General features: G+C 36.7%; 1 protein-coding gene and 1 long non-coding RNA gene across 3 annotated transcripts in view; one reads left to right on the top strand and one right to left on the bottom strand.

Moving 5' to 3' along the window:
* Positions 1-3,968: 3,968 nt before the first annotated feature.
* Positions 3,969-23,704, top strand: part of LOC136348106 (uncharacterized) — an 87,884-nt gene continuing 68,148 nt past the window's right edge. Inside the window, exon 1 of one of the 2 annotated variants that reach the window (XR_010733582.1) lies at positions 3,969-4,538. This is a non-coding gene — a long non-coding RNA (uncharacterized lncRNA). Of the gene's footprint in view, positions 4,539-20,451; positions 20,614-23,704 lie in introns of those variants that run through there. The other variant, XR_010733581.1, reaches the window with a different exon arrangement.
* On the bottom strand, positions 8,403-10,197 carry LOC136348146 (forkhead box protein D3-A-like). The gene has a single exon (XM_066298757.1). It carries the CDS (start codon positions 9,682-9,684, stop codon positions 8,695-8,697), a length of 990 nt encoding a protein of 329 aa, XP_066154854.1. The 5' UTR covers positions 9,685-10,197; the 3' UTR covers positions 8,403-8,694.

The raw sequence follows: 23,704 nt of genomic DNA, 5'->3' as shown, positions 1-23,704 counted from the left end.
TGAAACTAAACTTGAAAAGGTGCAAAAAAACTTGGTTTGGTTAATGGTGGAATTTTTTGTTGCGAAACGTGGGATAAGATGAAAAAAAATACACATCTCTCAATTATAGAACCATTATAACTGTAATTTGAAAAATTGAATAAAATGATTTAAAAAAAAAAAAAATCGTCGAAAAATCGTGTGTGCCTGTAAAAACATAACATTTCCGAAGCGTCGAATAACGAGTCAATGCTAGATCTTGGTTTAAAGATGTTGATTAAACTGAAGTGACTCATAAAAGTCTGCATTCTTGCAGGGAGGTCCGACAAACAAATTCTGAACTCGTAAAAAATCGGGAAAATTTACATGTTTTATATGGAGGAGTCGGTAAATTAAATAATTATTAATTCCCGTCGTAAATGCATGAAATTCTTGAGATATAAAACTCTTTGCGTAAATACGTGGCCAATTACGGTTTTATATTTTACTTTAAGGGTGTCACATGTATCTGATTTTATTGCACCAACCATTGACTGACGTGGGTCAATAAATTGTTCAATAATATGACGGTCATTAAATTTACGACCTTTCGGATCAAGATTCATAATATTGGTTTTATAGATTTTTATTACACATCAACGAAGATTGAGATTTCGATTTTCTAAATTCCAATAAAGTTTATTTTTAAATCGTCGCTTAATTCTTAATTCCCGCACATAGAGAAAAGGTATTTACACTGGATAATTCAATAAAAACATTTTTCTTAATCAGTGTAAGGTATCAGCTCTGAAACGTCTAATCTACACACAATTAGTGAATTTCTAGAAACGCACTTACGAGTGCCAGTTTAATTTTTAAATAAATAGTGCTGATAATAATCATACATAACATCTAATCGGGTTAAAATGAAAATTTATTTGGGTTTTTCTTCGGGCTAAAAACACAAAAACTCCCCGAGAGGCACAACAATGGATGGACGGAAATATAATAAAATAATAAATTTGGAAATGTAATAATTAAATTAAAACTATTACTGCTAACAGCAGGATATAAATAAAGCTTGTAGGCGTTTATCAGGTTTTCCGGCAGAATTGTGAGCGAAATGGGAAAATTTTAAATAATCGATTGAATTTTTTTATTTATTAGAAATTTAACAATTTTGTTTTATTCGATGGCATGCGAGTGGGTCGGATTTGTGTAAAAATAAATCAGGGATTAAAAATTTGAAACTTTGCAAAATATCGAGTATCTCTTTCTCAATTGGTTGTAACCTTTCTACCTTCAGATAAACCATCGAGTTGTAGTTCTCAAAGTTTCTACGTCACATTGTGAGTTTCGCATTCTTTATCTAGCCCCGCTGTCAAGAACAATACAAAATGGGGCACAGTCAGAGATGCAACACCCGGTAAAAATTATTACCAAAAACATTTAATTTTTAACTTTTTTTTAAATTCGTTTAACAAGGCAAAGCGCAATCAAACAACAAAAACGAACAGATGTGGGGGCATAAATAGCAGCGAAAAAAAGTTACATGAAAACCGTAAACTTCTAATAAAAAAATTTTAAGAGGTGACAATACGAGAATGACACAAGGTTACAAGGAAATTTTAGGTTTTTAAGGAAAAAAATCTTAAAGCTTCGTGGTATTCACCTGGCATACGCCAACGTAGAAGGACCACCAATGATGACCCAAAAACCTCGGGAACAATGTTCGATAAATTCGAATTTAGACAGGGAGAAAAACAACATAAAAGGCACCACACGGAACAATTAAATTAAAATTTGTTAAGAAATCTGAGAATGAAGAAGGCTCTATACGTACACGGTTTATCGGTATTTCAAAATTTACACCTCTACTAACGCAAGAACATTGGCATTAGTCAAATAACGCTGAACTGTACAAGTAAAGCTTAACATATGCCCAACTCAAACTATCGCTCACTTGAGCTCTACTATAAAGTATCTATTGTCGTCAAATTAACTTAATTCGTGACAATAACTGTTTTTTCATTGAAGCTCAAGTGAGTTAAAGTTTAAGTTGAGCTTAGCTTAAGCGTTATTTGCGCATGCAGTCGTGCCGTAGAGTAATAAACAAATAATTACAGGAACACTACTTTACAGAGAACTAGCAGTAGGTAGGCTAAAGACGTATTCAAAACAACTTTTATTTCACTAGTTTATTAGTTAGAGTTACGTAGTTATTCGATGATAACTTTTATATTTATTGTAGTTAGAAATTTTCTGTTTCCTATATTGCAACCTTTTTGATAGTCAGGTCAATCGATTCATGTCCCATTGGGATCGCTTTAATGAGCCACCGATATCAATAAATACGAGCAGATTATTCCATTAAAAATAAAACAATCTTAGCTACGTTTATTCCCTCCCCTGTATAAAAATTCGAACTTTTTTTTCTAACATGTTCGGCATATTTATTTATGACAAATGCTCAGAATCTCGTTACGTTACATCAAACAGTATTTGAAATATTAAAGATAATCCAGATTTTTTCCCATCCTGTACCTGTATCTAGAGCAAACCAATGCATTCATTTTTTCTCTGAACACAATAAAAATATGTGCACAAAAGCCTTCTCTGCAAGCCTTCATCTATTTCCAAACTGATCCAACGACTGTCAACTGTCAACACACATCCGTTCAAACAAAACTGCCATCCAGGACGGGAAATCGTTTAAGTTAGCACCCCTCGATGTTCCCTACCTTATAGGGGTTGAAGGCGGAGCCTCCCCACCCCCATATTATCATTAGTCAGTGGCCTGAAAGGGGCGGAGCCAGCTTGTCTTTTGTTTGCAAGGTAAATAATATTTTGCACAATATATACACCTTTGTGATGGTTAGAATGGGTTGGATGATACACAGGGATGGATTCGGGACGAATATATGTATCTATGCCTCGAATATTAAGAAAAATCTAGAAAATCTTAAGAACATCCTTGTTGACATTATTGAGTTTGTCCCTGACACTAAAGTAGATCTAATGTTTGCTGAAATCAGTAGGTCAAAGTTTCTGCTAGTACGTCCCTGTCAAGTTCTGAACAATCGTTGCTCTACCGCCTATTCTGATCGTTCCTCAGAAGTTCGGTATGCATAACTATGGTTTAACGTTAGAATGTGAAGGGTTGTTATATTAGATTCATCCACTTGGCGACGCGCTTGACTACCCTTATGGAAATAATTCGAAATGCTTTTAGTTCCTCCTTGTTTTGTCCCTCAGGTTTGCGATATAGCTTTAGTTCCGACAACTCTATATTCATTTTGTACGACGCGAAATTATTATTTGTTTTGTAGGTTTGTTTTCTTGCAATGTTTCGCTCTTCACTGAGTTATTAAAATGGTTTATTTCGGGATATAGAGAAATTATGCTTATTAGGAAACACATCACCTTTTAATTTTATAGAAAAACTTGCAATATGGTGTGAATTTCGTAGATGCGCCCATAGAAAGTGTTCAACGCATTTTAACTATACTAATTATGAAACTGGTTTCCTTTCATGTGTTTTACATAGAAAAGTTTTTATTTCTGCATGTGATGCGTCAAAGGAAAGTGAAGATCTGAAAAAAAGAAAATGCTGATGATAAAAGAAACAGGTGTTCTATCGAATACTATTAACAATTTGTAGAACAATTATCAGGATTCTCATGAACTCTGGCACATACTCTTGTAATAAGTCAATTACCAGTAAAACCACATTTTATAACTTTCAAACTTTTTCTGTGCTCTTGGTATATGAACCAAATTTTGAAAAGTTCACCAAGTAAAGAGGCTTTCGTTTCAAAACCAAATTAGAGTTTCCCTATTGCTAACCTCTACAGTGTGACCCATTTGCTTTGGGGTCAGTCTGTTGAAAGTTTATTGATGGCGCGATTTAGGCGGGATTTTTTTAAAAATTATAGAGCGTGATGAACTGCGCATTCTCATCCAAAATGGCCTGATTGACATAAAATCCAAAGCCTACTATGACGGTTTCTAGGAGCAAAATTTTAATAAATCATATTAGCGATTTTTTTAGAAAAAATCTGTGCACTCCACTGGATTGGCCATCCCTCAAAACGGGCCTATAGAGAATTCCATCGAAAAATTTTAAGTAATAACGATTTTGTGGAAGAATTAATAGTGCACCCTCAGTACATATTTATCTTGAAAAATTCATAGTCGGCTATGGAGAACAAGTGAAGTGTTTAATTGTCAAACAAGCGCAACGAGCGTCAACATCGACATTAGAACTTGTTCGTTCTTAATACAAATTGAACTATTAATCGTGATAATTGTGGAAAATTCAAGTGAAAGAGGAAAAACAGAAATTGTTCGTCTTTTTGGTGATAACGTGCGTGCGCCCGGCAGCAGAAGCTGCGGCAGAATGCAGAATTTGGCATCGGACATCCAGGTAGACCGGGAAGTCGAAGTAACGAGGCAAAATGGACGTCGTGGACTTTCTCTAACAACGAAATTTTGCAATATTTCAACGACGATTCCCGAAATGGCATTAGAATGGCCAGTTTGGACCTTAATATACCCAGAGAAGGTATAGGAAGATGTAGGTAAGTACCCACTGTGCATGTTTAATTCTTCTACAAAATCATTATTACTCAAAATGTTTCATTAAAATTTTGCGCAAGCCCGTTTTGAGCGGCGGCCAATCCAGTAGCGTGCACAATTTTTTTCTAAAAAAATCGTTAATATGATTATTAAAATTACGCTCCTGGAAACTGTCATAGCAGGCAGGCCGTTTTTGCTGAAAATGTGCAGTTCATCACGCGCTATAATAAAAAAAAAAATCCCGCCCAAAACAAATGGGTCGCACTGTATATTAAACCTAAAATGACAAATTTGTGCAATAAAGTGACTCATGAAAAATTATGTTCATTAAAAAAAAAGATATTTTAAATTAAATAAAAAATGATAATTTTCGTCTAAAAATTTGTTTTGCCAAAGATACGCAAAAAATAGAGGAATTTAGGACAATTTTGCGAAAATCATGGCGCGAACTAGGGAAAATAAAAAGTTGAACTTTTTTCATAAGGTTTATGTGGCTAATTGACTTATCAAAAAAATAAGTGAAAGTAAATTGTCGAAAGAGCCATATTTTGTAGATTCCAGTTTTAAACTAAGAAGTGTATCGTGCAAGTTAAAAAACTGAAGTTGGTGCCAGCCGCGACCAATTGTCGAATGACATATGTCATTTGATATTCACAAGATTTTAGTTTCACCATGTCAGATCGACGTTCCAAATTTCAAACACCTCTGCAATAATGACAGAGATCGGCATATGTACACTCAATTTCGTCACCCAGTAGGCACAAGAGAAATAATAAATAAACGGTTTCGAGATTCTTGGCTTAACATGATTTAAATTAATATATATTAAGTGGATTTTTTCGAGACTGCGTATACTGTTCGCTTCATCAATGACACTCCCGTGAAGTGTTATTAACGTCGCATTCTGCCTTCTTTACTTTTTATTAAAGTTAGAATTGTTTCCAAATTTTTACCATAAGACAGAAAACTATGTTTTACAAAGGTTTTTCTGGAGTTAGTTGTACTCCGTTAATAAACAGAATTTGGAGATAAACTCGTGTGAAGTTCCCGAATGCAATTGTTTGTAAATAATTGTTGCTATGACAAATACAACAATTAGCTAAAACATAATACTATACATATAACATAATCAAGCAGTATTTTTCTCAATATCGTCATTTTAATCTCGACATTTTATCTGAAGTTTTATTGATGGTCATAAAAGTTGCTTTTTAATGAGCCCCAATACCTTCGTGCTTGAATTTTGTTTTATTTAATTAATCTCTTCTTTTATGCCGACTTTTTGTCGGATTTCTGATATTTGTTTCATACTTGAATTCATCATCCAGTTACGCCAAGCTGTAAAAGAAGAAATTTTTGTACATTTGAAGTTTAAAATTCAAACTGGAGTTTAAACTGATACTGTAGAAAGTGGCTTTAGGGACCCTATTAAATCACCAAACCTTGAAAAAATATTTTCTTTGCTTTAATCTTTAGCGTTCAATGTCCCTTTTAAAATTATAAATAGTTATCCTGAATTATCTTGAAATATCATATTGCATCACAATGTGAATTACGACAATATGAGGATGTATTAATATTTCTGGATTTCTGTGATTCCCGATGGAGTCATATCAACGAGATTTACCGTCAAACCAATAATGTAGCATCGAATTTAACCTCAAAAGTTGTTGGCTAAAAATTGTTATTTTCATAACGAGCGAAGAAAGTAACTCTTACCGCATGAGCACGAAATTTTGCGCACGGGTCGCAGGCGAGGGCGACGATCACATTGAAGAAACTTACGAGTTATGTATATAGTTTTTAGTACAATCAGAACTCGAACTCAAGCCAGCTCAGCAGAAATCCCACGCTCCTTCATCATTGAATTTTGTGCGCATGACCACTGACATGACGTCCAACTAAGCGGTACTTTTTACATTTTTTTTTATATGCTGCATATTACTATTGTTGTAATGTATTTTAGTGACAATTTGTAATTTTTAACATTTATCGCATCTATTTTTACGTAAACGCGAAAAGTTCCAAATTATTTCTTGCAGAAAATAAATCTTTTTTTTTAGCTAATTTAGACACATGTAAAAAACATATTGTGCCTAAATGACTATCACAACAGCATAAAAAATATTTTAGCCAGAGTAGTTGACTGCGCTGAGGTCATTATTCATAACTATTTTCTAAATCATGTGTGTGTTATCATTGGTTTTCGTGGCTACTATCCCCGTTAACTATGCATACTCTCATAGGAAGTCGTGGGAAAGAGATTTGCATTCATGATTATCCCGATTAAGTAAGAAAGTACAAGAAATTGACCGCTCTAAGATGCACTTTTGGTACTTTTTTGGCCTTGAACTACCTCAAAAAGTTCAAATAATAAACCAAATAGCTTAAAATTTGAAGGTACCGAAATATAACTCATCAGATAACATTTCCTAAATAATATATTTTTTTAGAATGAAAAATTCCTCGGATATCAATAAGGGAAATTCTATAATCTGTTGACTGACCTGAATTGATTAGAATAAAATTTTGTTTGATTTGAAAACGATCGAGAAAGAATGAAAACCAAGTTAAAGCTCTAAATATTGATAACTATATCTATATATATCTATATACTATATACATAGTATATAGTATATGGTAGCTTCTAGACTGTACGATAATGTTTCGGCTTCTTGGACATTCCAAAGAAAATGACAACAGGGAAAAATCAAAGTACCCACAAAAAAGCAGTGAGAACAAATACTTAACTGCATCTTTGCGGTACTCACAATTTCCTCCTTTGTGGTGCTCACGATTTCCCTCTTTGTGGTACTCACAATTTCCTTCATAAGTATTTCTTTGTCTGAGTCAACAGTTCTTAAAGTGAACGGCAGCGCCCAACTGAGCCTTTGCTAACTCAACTTTTGATTTAAGTCATTTCAAATTCTAATCACAAAACTTTATCTTGGGGTTTTAATTTGAGATAAAAAATGTTGAAAAGTTGAAAATTAGAAATTGTTACGTGATTTTGATTGGCCGTTTGAAAGGCAGTGAACGCCGTATAGAAAATGAAATTTTGATGCTTAAATTGCCTGTCTAAAATATCAAAAATTTCTAAATTTGTCTAAGGATTGGTAATTCTGAAGTTCGACTTCGTGGCTTACAAGAATATAAATGATAAAATTTCGGTGAGAAATCAAAATTTTGAATTACTAGTGATGGTTTATTTGGAAGCTTCACTGGTCCCCATTATTTGCGGAAAAAAAGTCAATAGCATTCCTGGTCTTTGACATGTTCACAGTAATTCTTTTCTAGTGTTAAGTAGGTGTTGATGCTATAACCTGAACTAACCGGAACTGACTTGCTTAATACAAAAAGAGTAAACTCAGTCTGTAATTGGACTGGAATTGAATAGCGTTCTAACACTTTTGCTTTTCTAAGTCGTGTAATGAGACTAATGGAAAGCGAAAAGAAAAATTGCATTGGAAGAGGAGGAAGTGATGTGAAGGAAATTGTGAGCATGAGCGACACATTTGCTCTAGTTCTTTTTTTCCCTAGATTATTATTTTGCCATGATTCATTGTCCTTGGGATGCACAACAGTAGCTGATAGAATGGGAGACTGGTGCAAAAAGAAGTTGATAATGATGGTGAAAAGTGGAAAATTAATTATGTCATTGTATTAAGTTAAAGAAAAATGCCGAGAGTAATTTTTTTTTATTGTTTGAAATAGCGCCATTGGGTGATAAAAAGCAATTGGCAAATGGTCGTTTTTCAGGATGTTTCAAAATGGTTCATCCCATTTGCATGAAAGGGCATTGGAATATTTTTCCTATTTCGGTACCAATAAAATGCGTCGTTAAAAAAAAAACTTCTACGTTCCGATTTTGTCAATGGTATCCGTATAATTTTAATCTACATCAGTAATTTACACAAAACTTAAACTAGTTTATAACTTATAGAACTAAGTTTTCAATAAATCATCTATAGTATACATAGTATAAAGGGCAAATCGATGTACAACATTTCAGACGAGATTATCTACAAGTTCGGAGATCTACAGCCTACTTACTTTTATTATAAATATTGCATCAAATCAATCACATTACAGTCTATTTTAATCTTTGGTCTTAGAATGAGAAAATTTTTATACAAATTGGCACTAAAAGCAGCATTTTCACCTTGTCCAATCTTCCCCCGACAGGGGCGAGAAAGCACTCATCTGATTATGAATTCGGGATATTCCAATTTCTGGGCTTTGAGAATCGCTCTTCCGAGAACTATCGCTTTTTGCCAAGCTTTTACCTTCATTTCCAATCAAGGAATCTATGGAGAATCCGGTCCTGGCCTTCTTGCGAATGTCCGTCGGCAAATAGTCTTCAGAGTCCGACACTGTAGTGACGCTTGGTGGCTGTACGGGTACAGGTTTGCAGATGGTAGTTTGGGGTAGGAGCCCTAGAGGCGGCAATCCCAATCTGGACAAATCCATGGGACTTAACAGCGGTAAACCTCCGGACAGATTAGAAGGTATTCCCGGGAGGTACGGATATGGGTTGTGCAGGCTTGGATGTGAGAATATACCATTATGGTAGTTGTCTTGGCTCTGTAGGAACTGCGCTACCATTGCTGAAGCGTGGTGATCTCGTAGCATCAAATTGGCCGACGGCCTCTTATATCTCTTTCGCCTCCTCAAGAAGCTACCGTTATCGAACATATCCTCAGCTAATGGGTCCAGGGTCCAGTAATTGCCTTTACCGGGATTTCCAGGTTCCCTGGGGATTTTAATGAAGCAGTCATTTAGGGATAAATTGTGCCTTATCGAGTTCTGCCAGGCAGGAAATTTCTCTCTGTAATAGCCGAATCTTGTCATGATAAATTCGCAAATTCCGCTCAAAGTCAGTTTCTTGTGGGGCGACTGCAAAATTGCCATGGTTATGAGGGCTATGTAGGAGTACGGAGGTTTAATGAGCTGATGGCCGGGTTTCTTCTGGAGTTTCTCCGATGGGTACAAAGAGTCTTCGGATTTAACTGGAGAGTGCGATTCGTTCGAGCCTCGGAGATCCAGAGGGCTGTCAGGTAAAGGAGGGTAGCGTTGCTCCATTAACAAATCTCCATCTTTTATGTCTTCGTTCGTCAAGTGACGACACTCTTCTTCCATGGCTAACATTTAGGTGCGCGGCACTAGAACAGTCACTGTAGCACAATAACGCGCAGCTACGATACCACGACACACTCTGGTCTATCTGAAAAGCTTAGAGAAAATGAAAAACCATATACAGCGGAGCGTCTTTTTAAAAAGAGCGTTATCTTTAAATCACTGAACATCGGTGTAGAGAGATAAGAATGGCAGTTAACACACCCACTGCGGATTAGGCAAATTCTAAGCCAGAAGGAGGAGGAAACGACCAGCCATGAGCCTGGATCAGTGGCGACTGCTTTCTGGAAATGTTATACCAATATTATCATGACAAGAACAATGATGGTTCAAGCCACCACATTTCCGGCAACGATGTGAGAAAACAAAGCGGTCGAGAGTGGTGGGGCGCAGGATCCGCCCACGACCCCCTTGCTACGCCCATTTCACCCCTGAGGTATCAGGTTTACGTAGGGATTTTCACGTTCCTGAAGTAGGGTTGTTATTCGGGGGATGAATGTCGATTGATTTTTTCTCTCTCCCTCGTTTCGAGATCGACCCCAACTTGACAAATAAAATAATTTTGGATTCTCCGTCGGCACAGATGCGGCTTCTCGTTCTACGTCTGCTCGTATTTATGCTCCCATGAACAGAGTTTTAGATTTGGATAAATGCAATGCCTGTTTGTTGGGTTGTCCCATCCGAAATGGGACTAGGAATAGCTTCAGCATTACTTTTAAGCAAATTCTTCGGCTATCGGTGTTTGGTTTGGTGACGGCGATGTTTTTTAAACATCGCGCATGCATTGTTTATACGCTTTATATGCATAACATTAACAATAATACTGAAACAATGATTTTATAAAATCAACAACAAACAAAATATTATTCGTCACTCATTGAGATAACATCACCAACTGAAGAAAATTGATAAGGAAACAATGGGATGATGGGCATCTTGTATTCTGGGGAGTTTTTAAATCTTTTACTATTCACTCTCGAACAATTTGTAGTGAGTGCAGTGAGGCCTTACATAAGTGGGGAAAAACCGGGAATCGATCAACTCGAGTAGCTCAACGTTTTTATGAAATACTGCACTTCACTTGAAACTTGAGTTGGTTCGCTTGATTTTTTAAAGCTGAAACTTGACTTGATTAATTCTGTAGCAAAGGCAACTTCTTGAATGTTTGAACATCTATTCGTTACATACGTTGTCTTAAATGCCCTAATTTTTTTTTTTTACTGTGAAAACCGCAGGAGAGGTTTGACCCTTTCAGTACGTTCTTCACTTTTAGCAGAGCAGATGGAAAATTTTTAGCTTTGTTCTACAATTTTAAAAATTGCTAAACATCGCGAAAATTCTTTCAAAAAATGAATTTTCACTCGATTTTAGGACCTCGGTCATTTTTAGTACGTTTCAGATTAAGAAGAAATTGAAATTTAATAACTGAAGTTTCTTTGAATTATTACGTAAATTAATGGAACTTTCGTGAATAATCATTAAAGATATACAGGTTGTCTGAAAAAAGAGCAGCAACTTGAATTGGTTTGTTCAACTCGACAAACTAGTTCACGTCTCTTTTAGGAAAAAAATCTTGTGATAGCAGATGCAGTACTTTTTTCCCTGATATGCACATGAAGTTTCAATGAGTGCGAGCGAAAGGCAACTAGGTGATTGATAAGTGCGAGAGAGACGGACTACAGTTTCCCCTTCCCTTGTTATCGATCGGCTAGCGTCGTTGACTCGAAAGCAGTACGCCTTAATCGTTAGGAGGGTGTAGTTGTGCGTGATTTTGGAAGACGCAAATTACGCGCATACGTGCAGGATGCGTAGTTCGAGCACAAATTCCCCGATAAATTTTAATGCGGCCTTATGTCTACAAATACCATGGTAGAAATGGTATTTTAAAAACGCATCAATTGAACAACAAGCCCTTTTTGTAACATGACCCGTCCTCGGATTAAGACGCACTACCTGCGAGTCAGCGATGGTAGTCTATCTACCTCACACTTATCAATCGCCGAATTAGCTTTTGCTTGCACTCACCAAAAATCCATGTGGATAGTAGCGAAAGAGGTGCTATATAGTGTCCAAATCTAACAACTTAAAACAGCTCCCAAAAATTTTAATACTTTTGTATTTAAAAATTATAACATTTTTTAACCATCTTTTTCGTTAAAAGTTAGGAGGAAACATTATTGCTCTTGAGGTTATTTGAGACTTGTCGCTTCTCTTTGTGCATCTTCCCAAATAAATGATTATAGATTTTCGATCTTTTAACAACGAAGAATTTTTCCCAGATTGGACGCCCTGGTAGGATCAGTGAAAGAAGTTGATGATTTCTGAATTAAGTCTCAGTGGAATTCTGGATATTTCATTAGTAATCATAAGAAATCATGAAAATTTCCTTCATACGAGTATACTCTAATTGAAATATGGAATTATCATCATCATCGTCATGCTTCTGATTGTGACTGTCAAATGTCTAGGTTTTCCAATTTCGGAGCAGGTATTCATGAGATGATGCGAGTTTCTTCCAATACTGCAGTACTTTTTCCCATGTTTCATGCACTTCGCCGTCTAGGGACTTGCAGAGATCCAGCGAACCGTAGTCTTAATCACATTGTTACACGGAATGTGAGGGCGGTAAAATTCTTTATTTTGATTGATTGTCGAAATGTAGGAAGAATTTTCAATTCTACATAAACATTCCAAAATTACTTCCCAGTGTTGACTGTATTATATGATTCGACGCACGTTGTTCGACAACCACCGTATTCACCCGATTTAGCATCGTTTGACTTCTGGTTGTTCGACAGGCTCAAGAGACCGCTCCGAAGGCACCGTTTCGACTCGAACGAGGAAATAAAAGGCGAGTTGAAGGAAATATTAGAGGCCACCTCGAAGAGAGACTTCTCTGACTGTTTCCAGGATAGGAAAAAACGATGGAATAAGCGGATTAGGTCAGGCCAGCAGTACCTTGAGGGCTATGAAATTTATTTGAAGGAATAAATATAGATTTTCCCTTTTGTAAATTATAGTTCGATCACAGGGATGCGCGCGTCTTCTGGACTTGGGAAATCAACTCGTGAATGTTGGCAAAGCGCCTGGTGATAGCAGATAAACAATGAAATAAATAAAATTTTTACGAAAATATTCTTGAAGTCATGACTTTTTAAAGCCTTCCAGTCTTTATTTATATTACTTCTATTCTTTCTTTTCAAGGTTTTGGCGACAATCACCTACGCGTAATTCATTTGCATACATTTATTTGTTTTAAACAAATATTATAATTCGAATCTCACGTTCATGTGCAATATTCTAATTCCCACTCTATGCATAACTATCGCTGGCTAATAATGCAGAAAAGGAGCTTACACAAACTATCTTCTTCCAAACACATTCGCACAGTGGCTTTCGAGCTATTCACATATAAAACCCGCTTAAAGCCTTAACAAATACAATTTTGACAAGTAATACTATTCTAAACAATATAAATTAAATTAGTTACTAAATTAGTTTTAGAAGGTGTTGCTGTATCATGTCGTTAACTCTACAAAAATTCCCCTGTCAACAGGGATAATAATAATGATACTAGTGCTGTTTGAGGAGGGATTACAAGCATTTGAACTTTTACCTGAGATGTCATTGTTCCTTATTGAATTGAGTATGAAACTTTCCAAAAACCCAGCCTGATGTCAGTAGTTAACCTGAGATACCTTGAGAATAGTCTGCAGAGTGAGTTACGAGGAAGCTGAACGTCTTATTGATTTATACAGGGTGTAATGTTTCAGGACGTAATTCTTCGTGTCGTTTTATGAAGTTTAATGGACATATACGCGCAACGACCCAAATTTTTGGCTACAGGGTGCTAAAATGTGTCTTTTCCGATCGTTATCTTTCAATTTCTCAAAGAGTACTTTAGATGTTATTTTCAATTTTGATGTGTGTTAAGAGAACATAACACCTTAAATTTCAATAAAAAACGCAATTCCATTTGTCAACCAGTAGCGTTCCTCTAGACATGTCTTTCTATATTATTTCCGATAAAAGCGGCACACCACTGAATTTTTTTCTGATTGGGCCGATTAATTGTACATGAAAAACGTCTCTCACGCTTTTCTCAGTAGACGAGTCATTTTTAATTAAAACAAAAAAAAACTTAATTAGTTCGTTTCTTTTAGCAGTTTATGATAGATTGTTATTTTATATAAAATATATTTTTTTAGTTTTTTATGATTGATCTTTTTCATGCAGAACTGATCAGCCTGATCAATGAAATATTTCTGCGACATGTCAGTGACGTACCACTTCTTGCGTACCTAGTGCCGGAAGATGCGCACCGAGGGACGCCAGTGGTCGAGCAATAAACATATTTTTCATATTAAAATACGGGGAGTTTTATGTCCCACGAACAAGCACTAAAATCGAAAGCAATATTTAAAGTACTTTTTGAGAAATTTAAATGTAACGATCTGACTACAAAGATTTCAATACCACACAGTTGAAAATTTTGGCGGTTGCAGGCCTCTGTTCAAGTGAACTTTTCTCATAAAACGATCTGAGGAATTTCACCCGAAATATTAGCACGACCTTAACTAACACCCTATATATATATATATATATATATATATATATATGTTTAGTAAAACTTTGACAGTCAACAAAACCAAATTAACTCATATTTTTGAGGGAACTATTGGTAATGCCATTGTACATCATCAAAGTAAACTAGAAATGAACATGTAGCTGATTCGACATTAGAAGTTCCTATTTTACCTTTTTCAATAGGAATAAAAATCGTGTTGCAATTGGACCTGAGCTGCAGCATTGAAAGAAAGTAATAATTAAAATATCCAGGAAGTCAAGTAGGAGGTATGAAGTAGGAGAGGTCAAAGAAACTACTGGAGTGAAAGTCTAAAGCGGAAAAACTGGAGGGAAACAATTTTTATGAATCTGTGAAGAGTTTCCAGCTCCTCCCGGCTTGTGTAGTAGGGGATTTCACCAAGTTTAATAAACACAAATACGGACTTTATGCTCTCTTCATCAATTTTGCTTTTGCTGGAATATCCAGAAGTCCACTGCGACCGAGAATGTCACTCCGTACGTAAATCAGTAAATTTCGTTTGCCCGAGCGTTAAAGGTCACGACTTGAACGCTCGGTGTTATGAAATTTTGCAATTGGAAGATTTCAATCATCAATCGTCAGTGACTTTTCACTCTTAAACAATTTACATAATAAATGATTTTGCCACGTTCGTAGAAGACTATGGATCCCCAGCATCCTCTTCTACGAGTGAGAATTTCGCTTCGTTTGATGCAGTATTGAATTTCCTCACCAGAATCGAAAAAAAAAATCTATTCTCAAAACTCATTTTTGTGTAATTCTGCCATCGTAGGACTTCAATCACCATTTTTCAATGAGTTTCGTCATGATTAGAGAGTGCGGAATTCTACTGCGATTGAGGATTCCTTTCCGCCCGATGGAGTGATCCAGATTTTTATGTTGGGCGAAGGTCTCTCTCTGCTTGATGGATTTTTAACTGGCAATTTTTGTTTTCCGAATTCCAAGGGTCTTTATGTCACAACTCAATATTCTGAAATCATAAGGACTCTTTCGATAGACACAGCAAGAGGTTTTCCCACGTTTAAAGACGAATGTGCATCCTGATGTTGTTTCATCCATGTTGTGCTACGTATGATCTATCGGTTTAATCTCCTCTTGCGATTTTTGGGATATAAAAAATTCTGGAGTACGGCCAGGCTGAAACGTTCTAAGACGTTTAACGGAAAAAATATGGAGGAATGGAATCCGAATCTGTTCTTTTGGGTGCGTACAGGGTGATTCATTAGCAATGGCATAACCGAAAGCCGGACTACTCCACGTCAGTGACGTTTGGAGCCAACATACCTTATCCGAAACTGAATAGTTTCGCATGCGCAGGGCATTGAAAGTCAACGTAAGTAATGGACCATTGTAGGTAGAGAATGAAGTTCAGTACGTATAGCCACAAAATGAATGGATTATGTTACAACATTTGGTTCTAAATTGTTAGTCAAAGTCGAGTTATGAAATAAACGAATAAAAAACTTAACTTTATCTAAAGGGGGAGACTGTGAAATACCTTTTTGCGCATGCGCAGTAGCTCTGCCCTGAAACAGGTAAGTTTTTTAAAATCGTTTATCTTATATATTAACTTTGAATCACAATTTGGAACCAAACATCGTTTTTACCATCCAATTACCAATTTCATTTTGTAATTTTCACTTCCTGATGTGCACCGTGTTTCAGTGTGAAATGCTAAAGAGTTAAAATTAAAGCTTTTCCCCACGGAAAATAAATGTTTCATCCGATCAGTGCGGCAACGCTCATGACCTGATCAATCGTCGTTACAATTTGAATGATCGTTTCGAAATTTCCCCGAGAAAGTTCCGCTTCCTACGTTGAGCTGCCAAACCACGGTCCCCGATCTCAAAGTTAACTTCAGAATTCGTGCCGCTTCGATGTCCAATCTGTCCCCCGTTCGAGTGTCCTCATTTAGAAATTTATCCCTCGTTATTGTCAACTAAAAACAAATAAGCACATCCTAAATTTCCTATATCTCTGTTTGCCGATCGGCTTAAGAGGACGGCAAAGTGTCGTGCCCTGTGGGGCCACATGGGCGAAGCTCTTTAGGGCCTCAAAGAGATGTCATGTGCCCGCGGCACGTGACTGCTCTCTCACCGCCTCGTGATGTGTGTTTATTTAGGCAGTGTAAGCTCCTTAACTTGTTTCGTGATTATGTTTTTCTATCTCTTTATGTCCCGAAACATGAACGAAACGGCGCAGTGGAAGGTGACCCAAAAACCAATTTTTCCTTATCAGCCCGAAAACTAGTTTTTCCCTTTCTCAGGGCCTAAAGGTATCTTCTGACTTGCAAGTATTTGCTCAAGGTAATTCGGGGAGATTACCAACACTGTTACCAGTAGATATTTCAGAAAAGTGTTCAATGTTTGTCGATGTGTTTACGGTGGCACCATATTTGCAATAATACTGTAATCCCTCTAAAGCTTTTAGTGATGTTATGTAAGTTATACGTGTCCCAATAGTGACTCCGCCGTAATTCCCGATGCAGACGAATATCATTATCTTTATTGATAGATTTCGGAATAGTCGGATAGGGCTGGAGAATGGAAATCTTGTTGTATTAGGTTTTCAACATTCCAAGACTATTATTGTTTATGTCTTTCCTGTCTATCGATACAGAAGGATTTGCGCGGGAATTGTTTATGGTGAGGAATTAGTTCAGGATAAGAATTAGATTTACTTTAATGAAATATTGCTCAACAACGTTCAACGAGACATAATGGTATTTTAGTATCTGTTTTGAGCAGATCTTACTTGCGTTGCAGGGGAATTATGTTATTTTAGCAAGGTTCGGTTTGTTTAACGCAAAGCTGTAGGTGCGCCAAAAGTGATATATTAGGCGATTTGACGGAAAAGAGACGGAGACTGCGAATTTGCCACTGGATTAACTTGGTCGTACCCAAAAGGAATGTTGTTGTACTGATATGATCGAATCGTCTAAAAAATACCGCAAAATGTGTCGTCCCACATGCATGCTCGGTCCCATGAAGAACCGGAAATGATGTTAAAACCAAAAAAAAAATTAAGGGACTTGTCGAAGGGCAATTGCTTTCTAAAAAGCTGATCTTCCTTAACATTCTGCCCAAAATTTCTCATATTAGGCCTGCCGGAAAGGTCTGTCCGACAATTTCGTTTCAAGTTTAAACGTGCATGCGCACACTCTTTTGAGCCATACATGGACGTGTTCCTTTATAACTGCAAGTTTCCTTCGAAATTAACTGCAGTTAAAATATCCCACGTCATTATGAAGCTGGACGCGACCGTGAAAACGTGGGTACTAATAAAGTCCATTTGAGGCACTGCATGTTGTATGAATTCCAACAGGGTAGAAATGCTACCGAAGCACGTGGAAATTTAGTGAAAGTTTTTGGAGGAGATGCTGCTTCAGAAAGAACGTGTAGGAGATGGTTCGAAACCTTTGAAGCAGGCGATTTCGATCTTGGTGATAAGGCACACTCTGGGCGGCCATCTCCGAATGATGACGACATTGTAAAGTTCATGCTACGCCAAGATCTAACAACATCGGAGAAACTTAAGTCAGCTCAACAAACCGTTTCGGACCCTATTCGGAAGCCAGGATTGGTCTATAAATATTGCAGATGGGCGCCTCATGGGTTCCCCAAGAAAAGATGGATGATGGAGATGTTCAACAGGAAGCAAATCATATTGCACCACGACAATGCCAGGCCACATGCAGCTTTGGCGACTCGCCAGAAAGTCGCAGAGCTACGCCGGGAAATTCTCTCGCATCCACCATACACCCCAGACCTTGCGCCCTCTGATTTTCACCCGTTTCGACTTTGCAATATTTTTTGGCGGGAAAAAATTCAAAAATTAAGACGAGGTCTAAACGGCACTTCTTGAGTTTTTCGTCTTCGAGGACTAGGTGTTCGTCAAAAATGGGATTTACAAATCACGCTGGCAAGAAGTCGTGAACAATCATGGAAATTATGTCTCGTGCAGGAAACATTGTTAGATGGATCAAAAGCTGCATGATTTTCTGCTTCTTCATAAACGGACAGAGCTTTCCGGTAGACCTAATATTTGATCCAATAGAAGCTTAGATATTTTACTTTATGTGATGCTAATTTGTGAGCCTCCGTCAAGCAATGCTCAAAAACTAAAGAATAAATGAGGTGCGGTGAGGTGAGCGCGTTTTCCACTTTGTAATAATACTAAAAATGTTTTGGTTAATAATCTTCTCAACTATGATTTCAATCCAACGACGAAGGCGTGGCGCGTTGCTCGTGGGTTTCCCCGGCGTAAATAAATCATTAAGTCACGCTTCAACAAAGGGTTGCGTAGAAGTTCGGACTGCCAACCGAAGTGCCCTATTTTTTAATGAAATATCCAGTTCCGAATTGCACTTTTCGACAGGTACAAAGATTTCTCATTCAAATTTACGTTCAAAAAGAGAACCGTAGATTTTTTTTTTTTTTTTTTTTTTTTTTGAAAAAAACACTGGTTTGCTCATGCCCCGGAAATATTTATACACAGAGCAGACCGCAGTCGCGTCAAATATTGGTTCAAATGCAGAAAAGAAAAAGGAAAAGATAGCAACGGGAGCGGAAGTAATAACTGTCGACGAGGTTAAAGAAAGGTTAATTAGAGATAAACAGCGAAAGCAGGAAACAGAAAAAAAAAGCAGAATGAAGAAACCCATTGAGCATGATTCTGATAATGCTGATAACGACAATAATTTGTGTGCGATCTGAAAATGCGACTTTCGATTTCGTATTAACCATCGACAAAGGCTTCAACGCTTTATTTGCACGCAGTGAATGTGCGGCATTTGTAACGGAGGTTCGAAAGAGGACCGACATGAAGGTGAGAAATGTGTCGACGAAGATTAATAATGCTTATTAAGCGGCGAAACCAAAATTAACAATTTAGTTTTTACGTTAGAGCTTTCCATGCAATAAAATTGTTAAATATACAGTGTGGCGCATCTCACCTCCCGTCTACTGTACCTTGGCTATAGCTGAAAGTAGGATTTTGATATTGTGCATGCTTTACCTGTGCCTCGGGACGTGCGTCGATAAATCACTTCTAATTATACAGAGTGTCCCAAAGAAGCGTGATGACAGCGAACATTTTTTTGTTATTGGAACACCTTGTGTTGGATTCGTTAATTTACAAATCTATGTAGAAAATTAGAATCTAAATGATAATAAATATACAATAATTTCGGCTTGGGCTGACTCATATTGTGTACGAACAAAGCTGATTCAGGTGTATATAAAAAAGGAAATATTTTTTGTTCTCTTTCCCGAAGCTCGTGCTGCAGTAGTGATTCGGTCGTTTATAAGTAGAGTCGGTTAGTGCATTCTTGTTCTGTTAATCCCATATTCCATTAAATATACTCATAATTTCCAACACTTTACATGTTTTTCCATGTCGAAGGGCTTTCTCTAATTGCCTACATGCCCTTAAAGTTTTATTGAAATCGGTTGGATAATTTCCGGCGAAACCAATTGATAACCAGAAAAACAGCGTTTGTACCTCAGGTTCGAAAAATCGACAAAAAATAGAAGTAATGCCTACTTAAAGAAGCTATACAAGGTGTTTATTAAGCACGGTTCAGTAGTTTTATTAAAAAAGTTTCGATGACCGATATTGTACAGGGTGGCCAAAACTTAAAATAAGATTTTTCAAACTTTTAAGTTAAAAAAATCACTTTCTAAATTTTAAATTGGGCCCCCCGTATGTTTTAATCTAGTCCGGTGTAGAATTCACAATCAAATTTTTCTATTATAATTTCTTGAAATGGTTATTTTGTCAATTAAACACCAGTCGATACTTAAAAATAAACGATTTATCATAAATTTCTAACTACCACGATTCTACAAAACTAGACTGAACTTACTATCAAGAATGGTAATTAGCAATGGTGACTTATATTTGTTTACCAAGCACATTAGGTCTAAGCCGAACTGACTTAGAACAGCAAAAATCAGTCAGGTCTATTAGGATGAGGCATGTTCGTATAGAGGCTCAAATATCGGTCTTAATTCAGCTGAATACATTATTTTGACTTTTTATCAATTATTCAAGCCGGGGGTGCAAATGCTAGTTTTTTGACTTTTAAATTTTTTCCGACGATATTATCCGATCGATTTCGTTAAATTTTAGGAATATGTAGATAATTATAGAAGCCACTTGACTGTGAACAAAATATAAGGTGTGCCATTAACAAAAAATGTTCGGTATCGTCACGTTTCTCCGGGACACTCTGTATAATCAGAAATATTTTCACGAAGTGCGTTTTAAGACACAGATTAAGTGATCACAACGTCAAAACTCTACTTCCGACGCTAATCGAGCTATAGAAGACGGTAAGTGAAACATGCCACCCTGTATATTACGCCGTTTTTTAACTACTTTTTCTAAATTTTTAACTTTTTACATTTTTTAGCTGAAAAAGTTCTTGTTTTGTTTAAAAGTTTGGAATTTGTAAACTAAACCAGATTTTTCATGCGATAAAAAGCAATTTGTAGTTGAATTACTGCTCATTATGCTCCTTGCTCCTTGACCTATGATGTATGGCGTTAAAGTATTTTACACGGGGGTGTATACACTTGTCCCATTTTCGGAGCAAATGCAGAGCAGTTGACTTTTTTCACAAATTCCTGTAATATTGAATTTTATGATGAAAATTCGACTATTTTCGCTTATTTTAATTAACCAACGGTAACCCGGAATGCCATCGGTGTAAAAGAACTGAGAGTAATATAAATACAACAAGCTGTATAATCTAGTGTAAATCGGAATTTAACAAAAACCGGCCCGCACTTGCCCCTCTGCCCCTTACTAAGTTTGTCGTTAAACTCGGTAAAACGGCTACTGAAACACCCCGAATTTTCAAAAGTGCTTATGGGGATACTTGTTTATCGAAAACTCAAGTTTATGAGCGGTATCGAAGATCCAAAAACGGCAGAGAGGGTCTTAGTGATGATGAACATTCACGCCGACCAACTCATAAACTTACAGGAAAAACACAACGAAAAAGTCCGCGAATTTCCTGTCATTACGGCGAGAGACGCATCACCTTCTTTTTCAAAATCATTATTCGCTCTTCTTGTCACCTCAGCTGCAGGAAAATTGCCCACCTCTCCAAAGCCCTCAGCTACCGATGCTAACCTGAACTAACCCTGCGCGTTCAAAACAATTCGTGATTATTTGGGGTGACACCCTGTTCCGTGCTTCAGAAATCATCGATATTGCATCGGAAACATTATGAGCACGCTCGTTCTGTTGCTGATTGCTTACAGGAACGTTCATTAGCTGAAAATCTCTAAAATGCGCTACCGGTGATCTTATGATATCCTGGTCGACTGGCTGCAGAACTGATGTGTGGTATTTGGCGGGAGATGTTGCACGTTTAATGATTATCGACTTGAAATTTGCCATTTTTGTGTGCACTGGACAATTGTCTACCATGAGCGAAATGTTTTTTTTTCTTTAATTCAGTGTCCCAACCCTCCAAAATGTTTATAAGCAGGTCTGACGTCATCCCGGAATTTTTTTGAGACATGTAGGACACAGGAAACGAGTTAATATTCTTGAAACAGCGAGAGATTTTTTGATTCTGCAATGACGATCAACTGACATTTTTCTGATTTCGTCATATTGGTAGCAATAGAAAGAGTGACTCTTTCCTTGGACATTTTTCTAGGTGTCCACTTCTCTCCTTTTAATTTCAGTGTTTTGTTTGAAGTCGTTTTGTAGAAAAGACCTGCGTCATCTGCGATGAAAATCTCGTCATTCTGAGAATTTTTTCGAATTTCTGGACATTCAGGTTTGGCGTAGTTGTCTGTCCTTGCAACTGGAACACTAACAGATTCTCCACTAATTTTTCCATATACGCTGCTATGTCATCGCCGAAAGCGTTTAATCCAACTTTCTGACCATTCACATTTCGGACCTCCATTCATTACTTTGGCAGACTGTTCTGTTTTTGTCTGTAGTATTGGGGCTCTGATTGCTGATCCTCTACTTCTTTCCTTCTTAAACCATTTAATTATTATGTGATCAAGATCCCCATAATTGCATAACTCAAGTTTTTTCTATCGAAAAAAATTCTCGTTAAACGTATTTTTGATATTTTCTCGCTCGTTCGAAATTGCAGAACCAGTCGGATGCAATAAATGCAACTCATTTGCAATGGCATTGTTGCTTTCATCTGCTTTGAGTCTGGAAAACTTTTCTTTTATTTTTTGAGGTGGTTTTTTGAAATGAGCAAAATTGCAATAACGCAAACAAGCTGGATACATGCAATGAACTCAACCTCCAATTTGAATAGCCCCTATTCATAATTGGGTAATTTCTCCTAAAATTGCCATTCTCTCTACACTCCTCCATAAAAAGTTAATTTCTTTGGGCAATTGACTGGCAAAAAACGTAAATGGCAATATCGAATCATAAATTGCTCAGACTTTCTGGCCCGATCACAATGATTTTTTTGTGTATTGATAGTGGTTGCAATACAAGGTTGACGCTGCCAGCATTAAATTAAAAATTCCGCAAAAAAGAAGAGAAATTTATGAGAAAAAGCGGCGTTTCAGCATCTTTTCATGGGAATGTCAGAAAAACTACAACCATGTACGAGGTGTAACGTAAGTGGGAGTTTTCCTTTTAACGCGACATAGACCGCAAAAAACTAAGCAATATTTTTATATGACATTTTTTCGAAATCTCAAAAAAAAAAACGAAATATGCGCAGATGAGTTTTGATGGATTTTTGTGCAAAACCTGAATCCATCCCTGCATAAAACAGGAATTCAATGTAAAGGAAATAAAATGGCCCACAAAAAATTATCAGCCATTGCACAAACGCAAAAACCATTTAATGTTTACTCTTTTTATACGATTTTTTCCACCAAATATATCGACGAGCATAGAGTGCTCTAGCAAGGTTGTTTTATTCCTAATAATGATCGATAAAAGTCCAAAGATCAGTCTAATATACTTTTTTTCAGAAAACTATATATATATTATAGTTCATTTCTTGCTAAGACAGATATATGTATATAACTAACAGAGTACGTAACAAACAGTGGCATGACAAGGTCTTTCAGTCCTTGAAAATCTTTTAAAGTATGAATTATGTAAATTGATAAAAGGATCAGTAGAGATAATAAAATTGCAATGATTCCCTGTAAATGACAGATGTTTGGAACTAAGATATCACGCAGTAAAGAGTGCCGTAGTCAGTTCTTTCATTTCTGAAAATAACTCGAGATATGTGAATTTATATGTGAACAAGTGAAAATTTACAAATCAGCCTGGACGCCCCTGATTCGCAAGTAGTAAAATTCATCTTTTTTTCGGGGACGCCCTTAGAGCTAACCGAGTATCCTCATCGATAAAACCAAAAAGAAAAATGATGAAGAAGAAGAAAGTGCACAGAGCTAACGTGACGCACAA

Source organism: Euwallacea fornicatus, chromosome 31 (assembly GCF_040115645.1).
Source record: "Euwallacea fornicatus isolate EFF26 chromosome 31, ASM4011564v1, whole genome shotgun sequence".
NCBI lineage: Eukaryota > Metazoa > Arthropoda > Insecta > Coleoptera > Curculionidae > Euwallacea > Euwallacea fornicatus.
This window is presented reverse-complemented; position numbering and strand designations above follow the sequence as displayed.

Bases quoted from the DNA above. Each gene is read 5' to 3' on its own strand.
- LOC136348146 (XM_066298757.1), bottom strand. From the start codon at position 9,684: ATGTTAGCCATGGAAGAAGAGTGTCGTCACTTGACGAACGAAGACATA.